The following is a 16,805-nucleotide window of genomic DNA, read 5'->3' as shown; positions in this document are numbered from 1 at the left end:
TCTTTACAGAAAAACATTTAACTGGATTATTTTATTCCAGAGTGTTTCAGAAAACACCAAAGCGGGTATTAATTGTGCATGGGGCAGCACCAGCCCGGATGGAGTTCAGGACCTCCGAGCATACAGTTAAACACGAACTCATTAGTTCTCTAGCATCTGCGCTTGAAAATAGATCAAGAAGATTTCTCAAGACCTTGTGGCATAATTTCAATTGCGTTTAAACTATGACCAGAATTTCTTGTTGGAAAAGCAAGAGTGAATAAGAATGTTGTAAAAAAACACAATGGGAAAATACAGTGAAAACTTTTTTACATGTGGCTATAAAACTTTTTTACATGTGGCTCGTAACCCCGTCTTTTGGAAGAGTTTATTCATTCATAAAGTTTTTATCACGTAGCTGCATCTTAAAGATCTCTATCTAGGACCGGAACAGACTCAGCGATCTGAGTTCTAATCCCAGCTATGCCTGTAGCCAGCTAGAAGGCTTTAAACAAGTCAGCCAGCCTCCCGGTGCCCCGTTTCACTCCAGAGTCAAGAACTTGGACTAGGTGGCCTCACTTGCCTTCAGCTGTAGTGGTCTCTGGGGCCCTACTCTTAAGAAACACCTCTTGTTCCTTCTGTTATTTTCATTCCTAAATCTGCCAACTCTTGGAAGGTATCTCCAAACACGAATTGATTCACTAAAATAGCGCTCGAAGTGCCCCTCTGCATGCACATTGTCACCTTTCGGGGCGCGAGCAGCGGGCTCGTTAGCCTCAGCGTGTTCGGCCCCGGTGGGCCTTGTCGGGCTCTGCTGTTTTAGGTGCGAAGCGGTTGTAGGAAGCAGAGTTTTCCCAACTCGAGGCTCCTTAGCTAGTTAATGAAGGCCAGAGTTCCACGGTGTACCCTGCTGCCTTCATTAGGCCTTGGAACGCAGAGGCCACTGGCCGGTTCATTATTTACAGTAGAAATCTGGAAAAAGTCCTATTTCCCAGAGCAGTCAGCAGGCGGTTAGAACCCTCATGAAAATGATGAAAAGTTTCCCAGTCATGCTAATCAAGCTTAAATGCTTGACATTGTTTAACAAATGACGTTCCTGTTTTGAACTCAACAAAGTAAGAAGCCTTTGAATTAGGGCTGAAAAATGTCCAAGGGCATTTCAGGCAGGAAAGAAATATACTGTTCTGTGGTTGTGCCATGTGTCACCCACAGCCACCTCCCAGGCGGCTTGCCTTTCTTTTCTCTGAAACAGGTCGCCATTGTGTTGATTTCTTGCCCTCTGCAGCGTATGCAAGCCACTTTAACAGGCATGTGATGAGTTTAAATGTCAAGAGTTTGGCCCTGTGGTCAAAACCCTCACTTGCACTAGGCAGAGGTCCCCAACCTTTTTGGCCCCAGGGCCCGGCGCTCCTTTGAGAATCTGACGATCTGAGGCGGAGCTGAGGCGGTGATGCTGGCGCTGGGGAGCGGCTGCGAATGCAGATGGAGCTTCTCTCACTCGCCACCGCCAGCTGCTCATCTGCTGTGCGGCCCCGTTCCCGCAGGCCACGGGCCGGTGCCGGTCCAGGGCCCAAGGGTTGGGGACCCCTGTACTAGAGAGTCAAAGATATTGGAAAGCAGAGGTTTAACCTCCTTGTTTCTGTTCTCATTTAGATCAGAACCAGCCTCTCTAAAGGCGCATCTCCCATTTTCCTGAACTGCGGCCAGAGTAATTCTGATGCGATCAGGCAGGTTTTAACCTGGGATGTCTCTACGGGCGGTCATTTCCTTGCCTCTGCTGGCGGCCGCTGGACTCTGCTAGCCGTCCTGCCAGCTGCAGAGTTTTTCCTAATATTTAACCTCGGTGCGCCCTGCCAGAATGCTCTTATTATTCTGTCCACTGAGCATAATGGATCCGCCTTCACTCAGCAACGTCCACTTGCATGTTTTAGGAGTAACGGTGTCATCGCATCTCTGTTAAAGACAGACTCTGTCCCCTTGTTAAGTCTCTGTGCACCTCGTTTCCAAAAAGGACTGGTTCCTTGTGTTCATCTTCCGCGCGTTCCCTCCAGTGGGTCACCGCTCGTTACTCACGGTGCCGCACCCATTTTTACCCAGAGGAGTGATTCTCTCTCTCTCCTTTCACACGTGATCTTCCACGGGCCCAAGCAGTTGACTCTAACACCGTCGTGCCATCGACTCGCCTGCACGGGGGTTCACTGCCGTCACAGCTATGGCATCCGAGCAAGAGAAACTGATGTTTCATTGTGATGAGTGGCGTCCCCAACTTTTGAACAGTCTGCTCTGCCCACTGAAATGTTGCGTGTGAGTGCGCGTGCAGGTGCATGTGCGCGTGCAGGTGCACACCCCTCCACAGGTCGGAGCTCCAGGTACAGCCGGCATGGAGGAGGCGCACGTGGTGATATTTGGAGAATTAAACGGAGCAGCGATTGGCACAGCACAAGCGAGCGGGTCATGGCTACGTCTGTTCATTGCAGCAGATCTTCCGTTTACAAGAGTGGGTGTCTGAAATTTAGGAATTTAAGGTTGCTTATACCCCTGGCTCCTGTTTCTAAAGCCATTAACGTTTAATTAAATAATTGTTCTTTGTCTATTCTGAGATCTTCGAGTGAAACATGTGAATTATGTGTCCTGTAATTACACCAGCCCTCTGAACGTCCTACTCAGCCACGTGAGGGCAGCCATTTCGGCCACAGCAGACATTCATCTGTGAACTGTAGTGGGCAGAGTCTTTCCTGTACATTTCCTTGATTACACATTTGCAGTTTCCTGGGGTTCCTGTTAAGACACTCATCTTTAGTTCTAAGACCTGGTTGCAGCAGTCCTTTGTAGTTACAAGTTTCTTCAGAAATTTCTAGTAATGGGCCCCCCAGACAATGACAACAGCAATGTGTTTCGTGCCAGTACTTGGAATGGTTCTGCTATTAAAATACTGATGGATTTTATTAAAATCCGTCAAGTACAATAGATTCCAGTTATTCACAACGGGTAAAGAATGGGACGTTCTGATTGATTGAATTATCTAGAGCAATTACCATATGTACCATTCAAAGATGGATAGTCTTTAGAACTGTATAATTGCCTCCTCGTGCATCTAGTAAGCTCTTAGGAGACGTGTGTCGAATTGCCTGGAGCTGGAGGAACCCTTAGACATCACTGAGTGCTAAGAAGGGGAAACCCAGACCAGAGGGGCCGGATGGCTTGCCCGTTCCGCCGGAGAGTGAGTAGGCGAGCCAGGGCGGAGCCCAGGCTTTGCCACACCCGGTCCACGATGCTCCCAGCTACACATACTGCCCTGTGCTCTGTGGGGCAAGGCGAGGTGGTGGAGAAAACAGTGGCAAAAGGACCCAGTTACTTGGATTCTGGGTGAGGTTTTAACGTGCTGACTCGTCGCCATCGTCACGTAAGCTCCCCTGTGCGCCCGCGTCTGTTAGCTGTGCTAGGGAACGTGCCGAGTTCCTCACTCGCATCATCTTGCTGGGTCTCCACAGCCTCATTCTGAGATGCTGTTCTTATCCTCGTTTCAGGGTGAGGCTTGAAGCCAGTAGTTGCCTCACTTGGCAGAGCTGGGACTTGAGCTCGCCCAGTGGGACTCCCGATCTCATGATCTGAACTACAGTACTGCCTTCCTGATTTATTCATTGTTTCCTTTCAACATGAAACGAAAGTGTTTCTATCCAAAAATTGTCTTGAGGGAGGTATCTTGCTTTGATGGTGATTTACAGGTCTAAATATATCCAAAATGTTTCCTGTATTCAAATGCATGCGGAACCCTTAGTGGGCCAGATGGGCGGACACAGAGGCCCGAAAGGCTTCACAGCGTGAGGCCGTCCTGCTGACCGTCTGCTGCTGCGGGCATGCTCGCCAGGGGGAGGCCGCGTCTCCTCTCAAGCCTTCTCTGGATGGAGTCATGTCCGTTTTCACTCAGGCTGTAAAGACTGGTCCCAGGCTCTGATGAGAAGGCATCAGTGGCGGTGAAACCAGCTTCGTGCCTGAGCCTTTCGGGACTGTGGTTCCGCAGGCACGCGTCACACCGTTGCTGTCCCTCCCTGCCTCAGAGCTGCGGTGGGGCTCGCGGTCTCCCCCACCCTGGTGCAGCCTGCGAGCGAGGCACTCTGAGTTCTCGTCATCTAAAGCCCCAAAGGGATCCAGTCTCTTGCCTTGTGTCCCCAAGACCTAATAGAAGCCACTTACTCTGACTCTCATCCCATTAATAGAAATTATTAAATTTGAGAATTCAACACATTCTAAACATTTTTACAAGTCTTATTGAGGTATAATTTACATAAAATGCGCCCATTTTGTGCTGAATAATATTCCATTGTATGTATATACCATAACATGGGTCGATTTTGAATGTTAATCCAACGTTGCATTCTAAAATATACTTCATCATGGTATATTACCATTTTAAGGTATTCCTGGATTCTATTGGCTAATATTTTGTTAAGGAATTTTGTGTCTTTGTTAAGGAGGAATAGATTATTTGTAATGCTTTTGTCTAGTTTCAGTATTAAGATAACGTCGGTCCCATTAAGTGAGCTGAGAAATGTTCCCTCTTCCTCTGTTTTCTGAAAGAGTTTCTGTAAAATTGATATTATTGCTTTACAGAATTTTTGGTAGAATTAACTAATGTGTTTTCTTTACGGAGTTTTCTTTATGGGAAGGTTTTTTGATAGTGAATTCAGATTTTTAAAAGTAGATACTTAGATTTTTATTTCTCGTATTAGTTATCCAACTTACATCTTTCAAAGACCACCCAATTCATCTAAGCCTTCAAATTTATTGGCATAAAGTTGATCATAATGTTCTCTTATTGACCTTTGAATGTCTCTAGAATCTGAGTGATGTCTCCTCATTCATTCCCGATATTGGTAAATTGTGTCTTCTCTTTTTTTTCCTTGATCAGTCTAGCTAGAGATTTCTCAATTAAATTTATTTTCTTTCAAATTATCTGCTCTTGATTTCAGTGATTTTTTTTTCCCTCTAATTTTTACGTTTTCTCTTTCATTCATTTACAGACATCTCCTCCTTACTTTGGATTTAATTTGCTTTTCTTTTTCTAACTTCTTAAAATGGAAGTATAGATCTTTGACCAAATTTTAATCATTTTTCTATTTTTTATATAAGCTTTTTGAAACCATAAATTTCCCTCCAAGTATGGCTTTAGCTGCATCCCGCCAATTTTGATATATTTTTATCATGTAATTCAAGATGTTTTTCAGTTTTGCTTGTAATTTCTCCTTGTCTCATGAGTTATTTAGAAGCATGTTAACTTCTAAATCTCTGGTGGCTTTTTTTTACGATATATTACTGATTTTCTGCTCTATTAATTATTGAGAGAAGGCTGTTAGTGACTCTTAGGAGTATACACTTAGGATTATTATACATTTTGGATGAAGTCGTCATTCCAAGCTTTTTTTCTTTTTCTGTTTTTAAAATCGTTCTTATGACCTTTCTTATTTATAAGTGGTGGACTTTGTTCTCTGAAGTCTCCCCTCTCCCTGGGCAGAGGGACGTTTCCTTGAGTGGGGTACCACTGGGGGAGGGGACAGGCAGGCAGGCTCAGAGCAGTGTTGGCGATGGCGGAGGGTCAGTTCAGTTAACTATATTTCAGCTCCGATCTATAATATAAAAGAGTTTTGCAAGGATTCGAAAGACTTCCACAAGATTTCTTATTTTGAGGAAATGTAATAAATGTTTATGATTTGGCGAGGTCACTGTACACCTGTAGAATTTGTTCAGGACGCTGCGAACATCATCCACCTGTCTCCAGTAGAAGTCTAGAATTGGCTCCATTTGGAGAAATATGTTCTGGCACAATTTTTAACCCCTTTGAAAGAGGCAAAAGGAATTTCGGGGCCGGTGGCCATGCATGCCATTGCCTGTGTGAAAGCCATTTTATTTTTACATTACGAAGGCCCTCAGATCGCGCGTTGGCAGACGCACGTTCCCGCGTAGTCAGTGCCAGGTGATTGATGGCCTGCGGCCCGCGCCGCGCGGCATTGCTGACCAAACACCCTGGCCCCTCCCGTGGTGCTCATTTATCCATTTCTCCTCTCCTCAGTATCTCTGGGTATATGGAGATTTTTTTTTTTAAGATACGAAAGTGAAGATTTATTTTTTTAAAAAAACCCACAATTTACAAAGACAAGCAAAACCTTTTGGAAACCACGCTGTTTTATTACCCGCCTCACTTTTTCAAGGCTTTCTAAACTCAGTCATTTACAACCTCCTTCCTGTAGGGTTTTTGCCGTAATCTTTGATCAGGTGTTCTGTTACTTGCATAATATTTTTCTTTAAATTAACTGGTTTTTAAACATAGCCTCACTGTAAGAAGTGATATCTGTGAACTCACAGGTTTATTTGCTAGTTAACACATTCTTCTATATACGTACATATTTAAATTAGAATCGTTCATCTGTACTCTGGAAATTGTTAGTTTGGGGCAAATATGAGTTTGACAGTGAACTTGGAAAAGCAGACTAGCCGTCGGCAGTGGTCTCAGAAGGAAGGCTTCGTGCCTGCAGCGTGGAGGTGCCGGGCCCCTTAAGAACAAAGGGGACATAAGAGGAGAGCAGGAGGGGGACCGGGTCGTGGCCTCTCAGCGAGACAGATCTTCTCATTACGATCCCGTTAGTCTGCTCGAATGCCATGGGCGTCAGTCAGAGCCACGTCCACAGTTAACACGCTCCGGGGGGCACTTGTTAAATGCTGAATTAAGCAGAGTGTATGTGAAGTTTATTTTGTTACGAATTTAGAATCTTCATATCACTATTACCCTCAATTAATTTAAAGATTTTTTACTTTTCCATATTTCTCCTTCTAGCAGGGGAATTGAAGGGTTGGTTTTAATGTTTTATTGGAGAAGAACCTTAATTTTTCTGGAGGCGGCTCCAACAAGGGTACTATTTTTGGTTTGAGGGGACTTTACCAAAGGGACTGTTTCCAGCTCGGGGAATGGTGCTGTTCCCTGCCGCTCCTTCCCCTGAGGGGTCGAGGGAGGTGTGCTCACTGGGACAGGGAGGGAGCCGGGCAGTGAGCAGCACGCGGCGTGGGCTCCTGACAGCTGTGTAAGTGACTCCGCCAGTTCCTGTCTGATCTCACTCTCTCCACCTTCCCCGTGTCCTGTCAGTACCTCCCTTTGGACAAACCCGGCCAGAGGCCAGAGGCCAGATGTAATCAATGAGGCCCACATGGTCAGCCTGTCGTGGTGGGGAACACTAGAGGAGAGGGTCGCTCTGGAGGGAGTGTGTCTTTGTGGTCATCTCCTACTCCGCGCTCTTTGCGTAAGGCCCCGGGGGCAGGGGCCTGTCAAGAAATGGAGCACATAAAACACGGCCGTTACCGTCCACCTGGTAGCAAAGCCTGAGCTGGTAGGCACAGCTGACTTCTGCCACCTTCCAGTCCACGTTCGTTACCCTGTGCCGCTCAGAGCTCTGCTGGACGGGGCACGAAGCCAACCTTCGTCCCCGCAGGACCGGAGGGAGTCCTTGGTGTTTCGTCATTACTCAGTTGTCGCAGCCACCGCGAACGGATCCTTCACGTGTCTCCTGCCCTCTGAATCCCTGGCTAGTGCCTATCGTTGACCAGAAGCCACCTGGCGGCCAGAAGGTCAAAAGGCTTGTGACGTAACCTGTGTGTGAGCCAGCCCCCGGCAAACGGGGCGGGGCAGGAGGGTGGCCGTGATGGCAGCAGAGAAAGGCTTCCGGCACACGCCCCCTTCTAAAGTGGGTCCGTTCAGTCCGCCCACTTCCACCCCGAGTCCTGATTCCTGATCGAGTGAGCCACAGTCTTCCCTGTCCTTTGTCCGGCTTCATTTGAAAACAGTGGCAAAGAAGTCTCCTTACTAACAGAGATGTAGTATTTTAAAATGAGCGGGAAACCTGAGAGGATATTAATATTCCCCACCTTATTCTCCAAGCAGTTTTCAGTCTGTGATTTACTTACCGAAGCTTTGTATTCTTCTAGACTCATGCCAAAGTTCCTAACCTGTTTTTTCCAGAAAACGGCAACATTCGTATGTACGAAAGGAACAGCTAATATTACCAGTTGCTTGTTTTGTGCTAATAAGTGCTTTATGGGCTGCATTTTCTCATTTCTCATAATGACCATATGGAGAAGATAGTGTTTTTATCCTTATTTTGCAGTCGAGGAAACCGAAGCTTAGACAGATTTAAGTAATTTGTCCAGGATGAGGGCAGAGTGAGACCGAGAGCCTCCGGGCCCGTGGGATTCCTCAGCCCCAGCCTCAGGCTCCGTTACGCTGCGGACACTTTTAAGGCGTCCACATGCGAGATTCATTTATCATGTACCTGTTGAGAGCCCGCTGTGTGCCCGACGGGGTGCCCGCAGGGCTGATGGTGGGGACACACTGTGCCTTCTGCGCATGGAGCTTTCAGTCTAGTGGGGCAGGTAAACGTTAAACAGTCCTCCAGGTGTGCAGGGCAGGCCATGATGTGGACTCTGAAGGACAAGTGAAGGATGCCATGAGTGACGCGCTGGACTGTTTTTCGTTCGGGGGCCTTGGAGAGAAGACCTCTCTACCGAAGGCTGGAGTCCACAGAGATCGAAGGGGCTTAGACAGGACAGCGGGCTCCTCAGACGGCCGATTGCCAAGAAGGGCCAGACCTGAGCCGGCCATCTGCACTTGGGGGCGGTCCTCGGCTGTCACCGGGCTGGCGAGGGGAGCTATGGGATTTGGGGGTGGAGGGTGTAGCTTTCCAGTGTGCACTGCCTGTCCTCCTTGAAAGCTAGAAGCCCAGGGGTGCTTCCCAACGGTGCGACTTGTTCACACATTCATCTCCACCCATCTGAGGTCCAAGTGTCATCTCACCAGATCTGGCAGAGATGGCTGATTTAATAATGATTGTTAATTGCTGTTGCTGGAAAGCTCAATATGGGTATTTTTCTTGTTTAGCTTTTTTTTCTTTCCTCTCTGTAACATGTCAGGGCTTGCAGAGGAGGTAGATGTTGAATGAGATTATAATTCTTTCCTAAGCTTAATACTTTGTTTAAATGTTTTAGGGAAAACTGGGACCCACAGATGTTTGAATAAATTTTCAGTGCAAGAAGAACAGAAATTAATAAAAACATCTGCCTTTTAGTTATTAATATAAAATAAAATGCAAAGCAGGTATTTACTTTTTTGCCCCTTCCCGTTATCCACCAACTTTGTGCGTACATTTATGGAGAGTCACAAAATCAAAAACCCGACAGGAGAATGGAGGAAATTTAACTTAGTTGTCCTGTTTTTCTGGAGATGAGCCTGTGGCCTTGAGGGAAAATGGCTTGTAGCAAATGAAGTGTAAGCCTGTGAGGGTGGAGTCCCGTTTGTCATCTCTGTGTCCCTGGGCTCACTTAGGCACCGACTGGTATTTAAATGACTGGGAAGAGAGAATATCACAAGTCGATTTCGTTTTGTTAATACGCCACTGAGACACTTCTCAGTTGTCCTATAAAAAGACCAGAGAGCGACAAAAAGGAAATCAGCCTTTTCCACGGACCCTTCCCAGACCTCATAAAGCTCTGTGGCATGCAAGGAGGCCCTGGACCGGGGCTCGGACTGGGCCCTGGGCTCAGCTCTGCCGCCCAGCTGTGCTGGTACCTTGCGCGAGTCACTTACCCTCCTTTTTTCTGTGATTTATAAAGCGGGGGTTCACACTTGCCCTTCTTACCACCCCGAGCAGGCGAGAGCTCAGATGAGACAAAGGATGCCGGGGTGCTTTGAACCCTGGACCGCAGCGTCTGTCTCCCACTCGACCTGACGCTCCTCCGCCAAAAGCCCGGGCTGGACCCTCCCCCTGGCCGTCCAGTTCTCCTGAAAGCCCGCTGTGGGCCAGCTCGTCCCGCTTTTCCTATCCGTAGTAGTAATGTCGTTCCCTGACCACAGTAATTACCGTAGGCACTCCATTAATATTTATTCATAGATACCGTAGGAATAGCTTACAGATTAAACTCTTTACCTCTCTAAGTCACACTGAAGCACGGGTAAGAATTCCGTTTTCGTGATAGCATTTGCCACGTGTTCTGGTTCATGCACACACCCCTGCACTTCTGGGCTGCTTGACACCCACCGGAAGAGACAGGTCTGTAATACTTCAGTATGTGCCGGGTCTTTGTGCTTTTTTTTTTTTCAGCTTCAGGGAATGTGGGGTAGCTTTTGTTTGCTCGTCCAGGTGGTTCTCCTGAATTTGTCTCGGTAGCATATTCATGTCGTTGAAAAGGCACGAGGCGCCAAGGAGAAAACGGGTAGGCTCCCTCTGCTCCGAAGGCCCGGCCGCGGTCTCGCCCAGAGGAAGCGAGTCTGCCGGGTCCAGTCTGCCCAGTCCGCTGTCCTCGTCGCTTCGGTGCTGAGTTTCCGTAGAGGGATTTCGGAGTTCTCGGTTGTCTTTCCCTGGAAGAGAATAACCCAAGAGACAGTAGTTCGGGCGAGGGACCAGCAGCAGTCAGCATGTGCTCGTTTTTCTGTCTCTGATACAGCTAGTCTTGCTTTTCGATGCACAAGTTAGAAAATACTTTTAATTTTCTTAGGGGAATAACCAGAAATCTTTCACAGACATGGTACACATTTTTACAGATCTGAGAAGTTTGACCTACATGAAATGAATGAGCAGATTTGACCTAAGCTTCTGACCTGTCTTCGGCAGATCGAGATTGATTGATGGACGTAGTTGCAGACAACCTTATCCTCGTGAAGTAATTAAACAATCCCCCGCGTCCACCCACTGGCCAGGTCCTCTCGGTGTCCTCGCTCCGGACAGGTGTGAATGAAGGTCTTAAATCGTTTCCAGATCGTGCAGACCATTCTTGTTTGGATCTCCCGCAGGCATTACCCTCTCCCCAGAAAGGTGGTTTATTAACACACGCGCCCCTAACGCTCGGCTCTCTCATGGGTGGGGAGGGACAGCATGTATCGTACACGCCGTGTGGGGTAAATGCTATTTAAATCTGGTTTGAATATCTCGCTAACGTGGGATCACTGGCTGGAGTCCAAGTTCGTTTTTTTTTTCCCTTTGAGGAGGGGTCAGGCTTGAGCGAACTAAGCCATCTGTCCAGCAAATTATTGTAAAGCTTTAATAACAAATAGTTTGCAATGTATATTTATGTGTAGAGTAGAAAAGCGATATTTTGCAAAACTGGCGTCTTTAGAAATGCCCACGTTCCGGTCTGTTACCGGCCTGGTCTCGCTATCCTGAGTTGGTAGCGCCCGCCTTTGTGCTAATGTTTTTGCAGAATTAATTAGCTCATTAGGAGCAGCGCTTTAAAACGGGCTTGTCACCGCGCAGTGCCCTTAGAAGGCTCTGCTTGCTTCTGAGACGCATCCAGCTTCCGCTAAAACAGGTGCAGGATGCTGAGGCCGCGTATTAGCTGTAAGACTTTGAAGGCTCCCTGCTTCCTTTGACGTTTGTTTTGTGGAACGCTCTAGTCGCTATTGTTGGTGACTTCTGATGGCTAATGTAATGAACTCTGCCAGCACCTCAGATCTGCTAACACCTGCCGCAGAGAACTTTGCGTTTAAGTTGTTTTCTTAACTGCCTAACCTGGGTCCTCACGGCCGACTTTCAATGTTTTGCTTACTCTGCAAATATTTAAGGAGTGCCTAACAGGTCCCAGGCCCCGTGGCAGTGTGCCAGGATTCAGCATTGTAGGAGGTAGTCATGTGACCCCGTGGAGAATCCTGTTGGGGAGATAGACATTAACCAAATGATCGCTGGGAAAACTGCTTAATTGCATTAAGACAGGAAATACAGAAGACAATGAAAAAGTACCATAAGAGGGAAGACGAAGTGCACTGACTCCTGGGGGGCTGAGGAGAGTGTCAGAAAGTGTCACTTCCCTGAGGAAGTGTCATTTAAGCTGGCGCAAAGACCTGACGCGTGAGCAGGCCTGAGCTGGGCACGGGGGTGGGAGGAGTTGTGAGCAGGCTGAGGATGCAGAGTGTGTGCAGTGTGCAGGGCGGCGCCGGCTGGGGCAGGAGCAGCAGCTGCACGGCAGGGCGTCCATGGCCTTCTGAGGACTTGGGACTTGAGTTCGCACTGAGCCGTGCCTCAGGCAGCGATGCGAGGAGCTCGTACAGCAAGGAGCTTCTTTAAAACACAGGCGAATGTGGCTTTGGAGAGCAGAGGTGGCTGCCACTGGCAGATGCCCTCGAAGGTCGTGGAAGCAGGTCCTTGTTGGAAAGATCAACAGTATAAGAGACAGTTGTTTAAAAACCAAAACAACAAAAACTAACCTTGGACTCCATCACGGAAGCGTGATTTTAAGATTACTAGAACTATGAGATTCATTGTACCCCCATACTACCTCTGTTGTGTTCACTTCTAGGCTGTACCCTACTTTTTTTTTCTAAAGTGAGGATAGCTGTATTGAAAAATGCAATTGACCTTTCATGAAGGAACCAAGAAGAGACCAGATGCCTCAGTTCCAGAACAGGTCTAGAGCAGTCGTCTGAACTTGGGGTCCGTGAATGGACTTTAATGGACTTAAGAACTGCAGGAAGTGGTCTGTAGAATTTTGTGCAGGTGCATCTTTTAGTTTTCGGTACATTTTCAAAGCGATCTGTAACCCGAGAAAGAGTTTAAAATGCTGATAAAAGAAACCACAAAACCCAACAGTCTTTTGCATGCTTGCAGAAAGCCTGTAGGCTTTGGGGGAGATACTCGCGTGTCATTCCACGAGGCGGAAGTAGGGTATTCGGGTGGAGATGCTGGTGGGTGGATTCGAAACAACGCAGCAGTCCGCAGAACAAGGGGTTGCCGTGTGAGGTGTTACCGGGGTGTTTATGCAGATCACCTCACGGAGATGCTGGTAAATTCCTCGATTGATGGGGACATTGGATGAGAGGACCTCTGAAGCCCCAGTTCTTTAATTCTCTGATTAAGGACATCTGAAGGAGCAGTCCGGGCCTGCTACTTGGAGAAGATCAGAAGAAATCAAGGTTTAAGGGCTTCGGAAATTTATGTTAGAAATCTGAGAATGGCATGACTGTACCTGATGCGGCAGAGACGGCGGAGTGGCTGAGACCGAAGCTGAGTCCTAAGGAAGCCTTTAGGAACTTCGAGAGGAATCGGTTGGTTTGTACTGGGAGACATTAGATCGGAAACCACTGAGAATCTGACTGGAGCTGGGGAGCAGGGCAGGGAGACGGGGTTCTCTGGTTGCTTGAGTTAACTTTCTGCCTGAAAATACTCACATGATGAGTCACACCTGGATCTGGACCGGCGCTGTCCAGGGCTTTGTGTTTCTACCCGGGTCCCGGACCGTCAGGCCCACCCATCAGCTGAGAGCTTCAAGGAGGAGAACCAAGCACACTCTGCTGCAATCTTTCCAAGTTATTACCCTCTTAACAGGTTGACAGATATGTGCAAATTGTGACTCACTGCTCAATTTGGCACTAAATTAATGTCTTTCCACGTCGCGTCTGCTCAAGTGTAAACTAGTCACCACTGCTGTGTTGCTGCTTGTTTGCCTATATTCCAAAGGTAAAAATTAAAGTAATTGATCCTGCCGCAGAGCAGAGTGGAGCATATGGCGGAGGCGTGGGAGGACAGCACGGCGTCCTGCCTGTCCCCAGCCCTGCCCGCACGGCCGCGGGCACCCGGCCTGGGGCAGCATTCTGAGAGGCAATGCCAGAGAGCGGGTATGTGGGACAGGGACCACCTCCCGTACCCACCGCCAGCCTCGGCAGGAAGAAGAGTCGTTTGTCTCCAGCTCCGTGTTGCTGTCAAATCCCCCGTGGGGGGTGTGCGCTCTGAAGGTTGGCTCTGCTTGGAAATGAAATGTTTTGATTTCTGCTGCTAAGCTTTAGACATTGTTTTCCTCAGTTAAGACACAGCTGACTTTCTCTTTTTGGCAAACACATAATGTCACCTGTAAAAAGGAAATTTGCATCTCCTTTATGTTAGGCACGTGAGTAAAAAACAGTCTCCTTGAAACCTATTTTCTCTTAATGAAAACTTTGGATTGCCTTTCCTGAGCTTCGTCGGACCTCTCCACTTTGCTGTCGGCAGCCGACGGTTTCCCCGAAAACTCCTTTCTGCCACTGTCTTCCTTCACACGTGAAGAACTCACCAGTAGAGTAACCGGAAACGACGGGGGCGCGCGTCGTCCGCCCACACGGAGACCCGGCCCTCGCTGAGCGCACGCGGAGTCAGGCAGTTAGCGGCGTGAAGCCCAGACATCTGCACTCCGGACGCGGTCCCTGGAATCTCCGCTTCACCCCCCCCTGCCCCGGGCCCCCGTTTTCCCAGCCTGCCACGGAGACCCGGTCTCCAGGAAGGACTGTGAAATCAAGGAGGGCGCGCAAACCCCAACATTAGCTTTGTGCTGAGGCCCTGCACATCCATCTGCTTTCCGCCGCCTGAGCTGTCACGGCTTTGATTGAGGGTCGCTGCAGAAGGGTTGCCCACACCCCCGCCCCTTAGCACGTGCTTCGCAGTGACCTCCATCCGCACGAGACGGCAGATTGTGCTTCCCACTGAGTCCGAAGTACCTGGGTTTAAACCACACGCGCAGATTTAGGAAAGAAGCATGGACGTGCAGAAACGTTTCCGGCGACCTGCGTAAACTTGTGACATGCAGTTCCCCGTGCGTCTTCCGCCTCTTCAAGTAACGTCAGGCGGCGATGAAAAATGAGTTACATCTTTTCACCTCTTTTGTAGCTTTTAAGCCTCGAGCCAAGGTTGTTTATCATGACACTGTGGGAGGTGACATGTGGCGTCCTCGTCGGCCTCTTTCTTAGTCATCGGGGAAGATCGTTTTCCAGACCATTTAAAAATGAGCAGAGTGGGGCCTTACTTTTAAGAAATACCTCCTGTTCTTTCTGAGCTAGTTGGCTTTTTAATGCCGCGTCCTCACCTTCTGGTCCTTCCTAGAGACGGCGGGTCGCGCTCGGCTCTGAGTCGGTGCGGGTCATTCGCAGACGTGAAGCATCGGCGTCTCCCCGCCCTCTCCCCACAGCGCCGTCCGCGCGCCTCCCCACCTCGCGTCCCTGCCCGTCTCAGTTCCTTACCCCCGGCCTTCCATGGTTTTCACCTTCCTTCTTCCACTCGAACTTTAAAACTGCACATGGCACTCTCTGAGGAAAGCCCGGTGAGTTAATCAGTGGGATCACTCACTCCCTGGCTTCCGGAGCTGATGTGTCGCTGTTCACTTTTTAACAAATGGCACCATGCTGTCTGCTGTCTCATGAGCCCTCTCGGTTTCAGACTAAAACCTTTTCATGTTGTGAGTGGAGAGCCAATGTCCCTGTCCCCCAAGAGCACAGGGCTTTTATATGCCCCTGATCTAATGGACGGGTAATTTAATTTGTCACGTCCAAGGGGTATGAAATCCAATGCAAATCCCTAATAGATAGTTTTGCATCTCAGCTGTTGTATTATACATCCCCTTTGTGTCCAGTGGGATTGGACGGTGGGCACAAACGCCGGTTTGGTTCTAATTCTCAAAGGCCCTGCGCCAGACCCGGTTCAGTCAGCTGCGGGCTTGCGCCTTCACCGTGAGCCTCCAGCAGAGGCGGAATCCATCGCGCCGAGAGAGGCATTTTTGCAGACTACCCGATTTACCAAGCGGATTGATAACATATGGGTCCTTAGTATGCACCGTGAACTCGTGCTGAGTCCTTAAAGTCAGTTTTCTCAATGATTATTAAACTTTAAGAGCTGCGACTTCCATCTGGGCCAAAGGATCAGAGGACTCCCTTTCGGGGGACTGTCTCCAAGAAACAATGGAACCGATAGATCGCCTAATGTATTTGTAGCGAGAGAAGATTTCGAGTCAGGGTAGAGAGCTTACGGGTAAAATTGAAATAGGTACATAGAAAAACGAATCAAGCGAAAATCAAGGTAAAACAGTGGGATATACAAGTAAATAAATGTCCTCGTGAGCCACCAGGTAGGTGGTTCGGCTACAAAAAAGCCTATGCAGAGATTTCAGGGTGTAAACATCGAATTCACGCTTGAGCAAACATTGTGAAATAACTTGTAGAGTCCGACCAGGAAAATAGGAACGACTTCAGATATTGGAAGCAGAAGGAGTTTAATTAATGCAGGCAATCGAGTATCCTGGTGAGTTAAGGCAAAGAGGCGACCAGAGCTGAGCAGCAACAGGAAGCAGCTGCCATTTCTACACCAAAGGACGGAGGGAGGAGCTGCTGGAGTTGGAGCCTAGAGACAGGGAAGGTGACAGAGCTCAATTCTGATTTCCTGAAGAAGAAAGTCACTAGGTCATGTTTTCAAATGAAAAAGCCAGAACTGACATTAAAAACACATTATGCAGAAATACCAGAGAAATCACTCAAAAATGGTTGGCTCTGGAAGGCGGGAGGAGGAACAGCAGGGGAGTAGGATTTTTTGTGAAAAGCCACATAATCCCATTCACCTTCTTAAAAACACCTTCGTTAATAAAAAACTAAATTGGGAAGGGAAGTGCGTAGTGCGCTGTAGACTCGTCTCTTTGACTGGGGCTCTGTTCTTACGCGTGTGCTTCTTCCTCCCACTTAGGTATGTTGACGACGTGATCAGTCGCATTGACAGGATGTTTCCCGAAATGTCCATCCACTTATCCAGACCCAATGGAACCTCTGCGATGCTCCTGGTGAGTTCTGCCTGACCCATTCGTAGGGACGTGTGCAAGAAAGATTGGCCTCGAGATTAAATCTCTGGTTCTGTCGGAGGGTGTGCAGAGTGGAAATTAAAGCCCAGTTCGATGGCTCACAGCATCACAGTTCCCTTTACTGACATTGTGTAGGTTAAAAATTCTGCACTTTTGAAACCTTGCTTTTGAGCAGAATCGCCGCGCTCCTCTGAGAGTTAACCGGAGAGGAA

General features: G+C 48.3%; 1 protein-coding gene across 3 annotated transcripts in view; it reads left to right on the top strand.

Annotated features, from left to right (window-relative positions):
- The window catches only part of MED27 (mediator complex subunit 27), a 180,611-nt gene that overhangs the window by 103,624 nt on the left and 60,182 nt on the right, over positions 1-16,805 (top strand). For all 3 annotated transcript variants that reach the window (XM_006918073.3, XM_015594326.2, XM_006918074.3), the window contains exon 4: positions 16,482-16,575. In XM_006918073.3, the coding sequence (XP_006918135.2) occupies positions 16,482-16,575 (94 nt within the window). The remainder of the gene's footprint in view (positions 1-16,481; positions 16,576-16,805) is intronic.

Source organism: Pteropus alecto, unplaced genomic scaffold (genome assembly GCF_000325575.1).
Source record: "Pteropus alecto unplaced genomic scaffold, ASM32557v1 scaffold67, whole genome shotgun sequence".
Classification (NCBI taxonomy): Eukaryota; Metazoa; Chordata; class Mammalia; order Chiroptera; family Pteropodidae; genus Pteropus; species Pteropus alecto.
The sequence above is the reverse complement of the archived record's forward strand: the minus strand, read 5'-3'. Positions and strand labels throughout refer to the sequence as shown.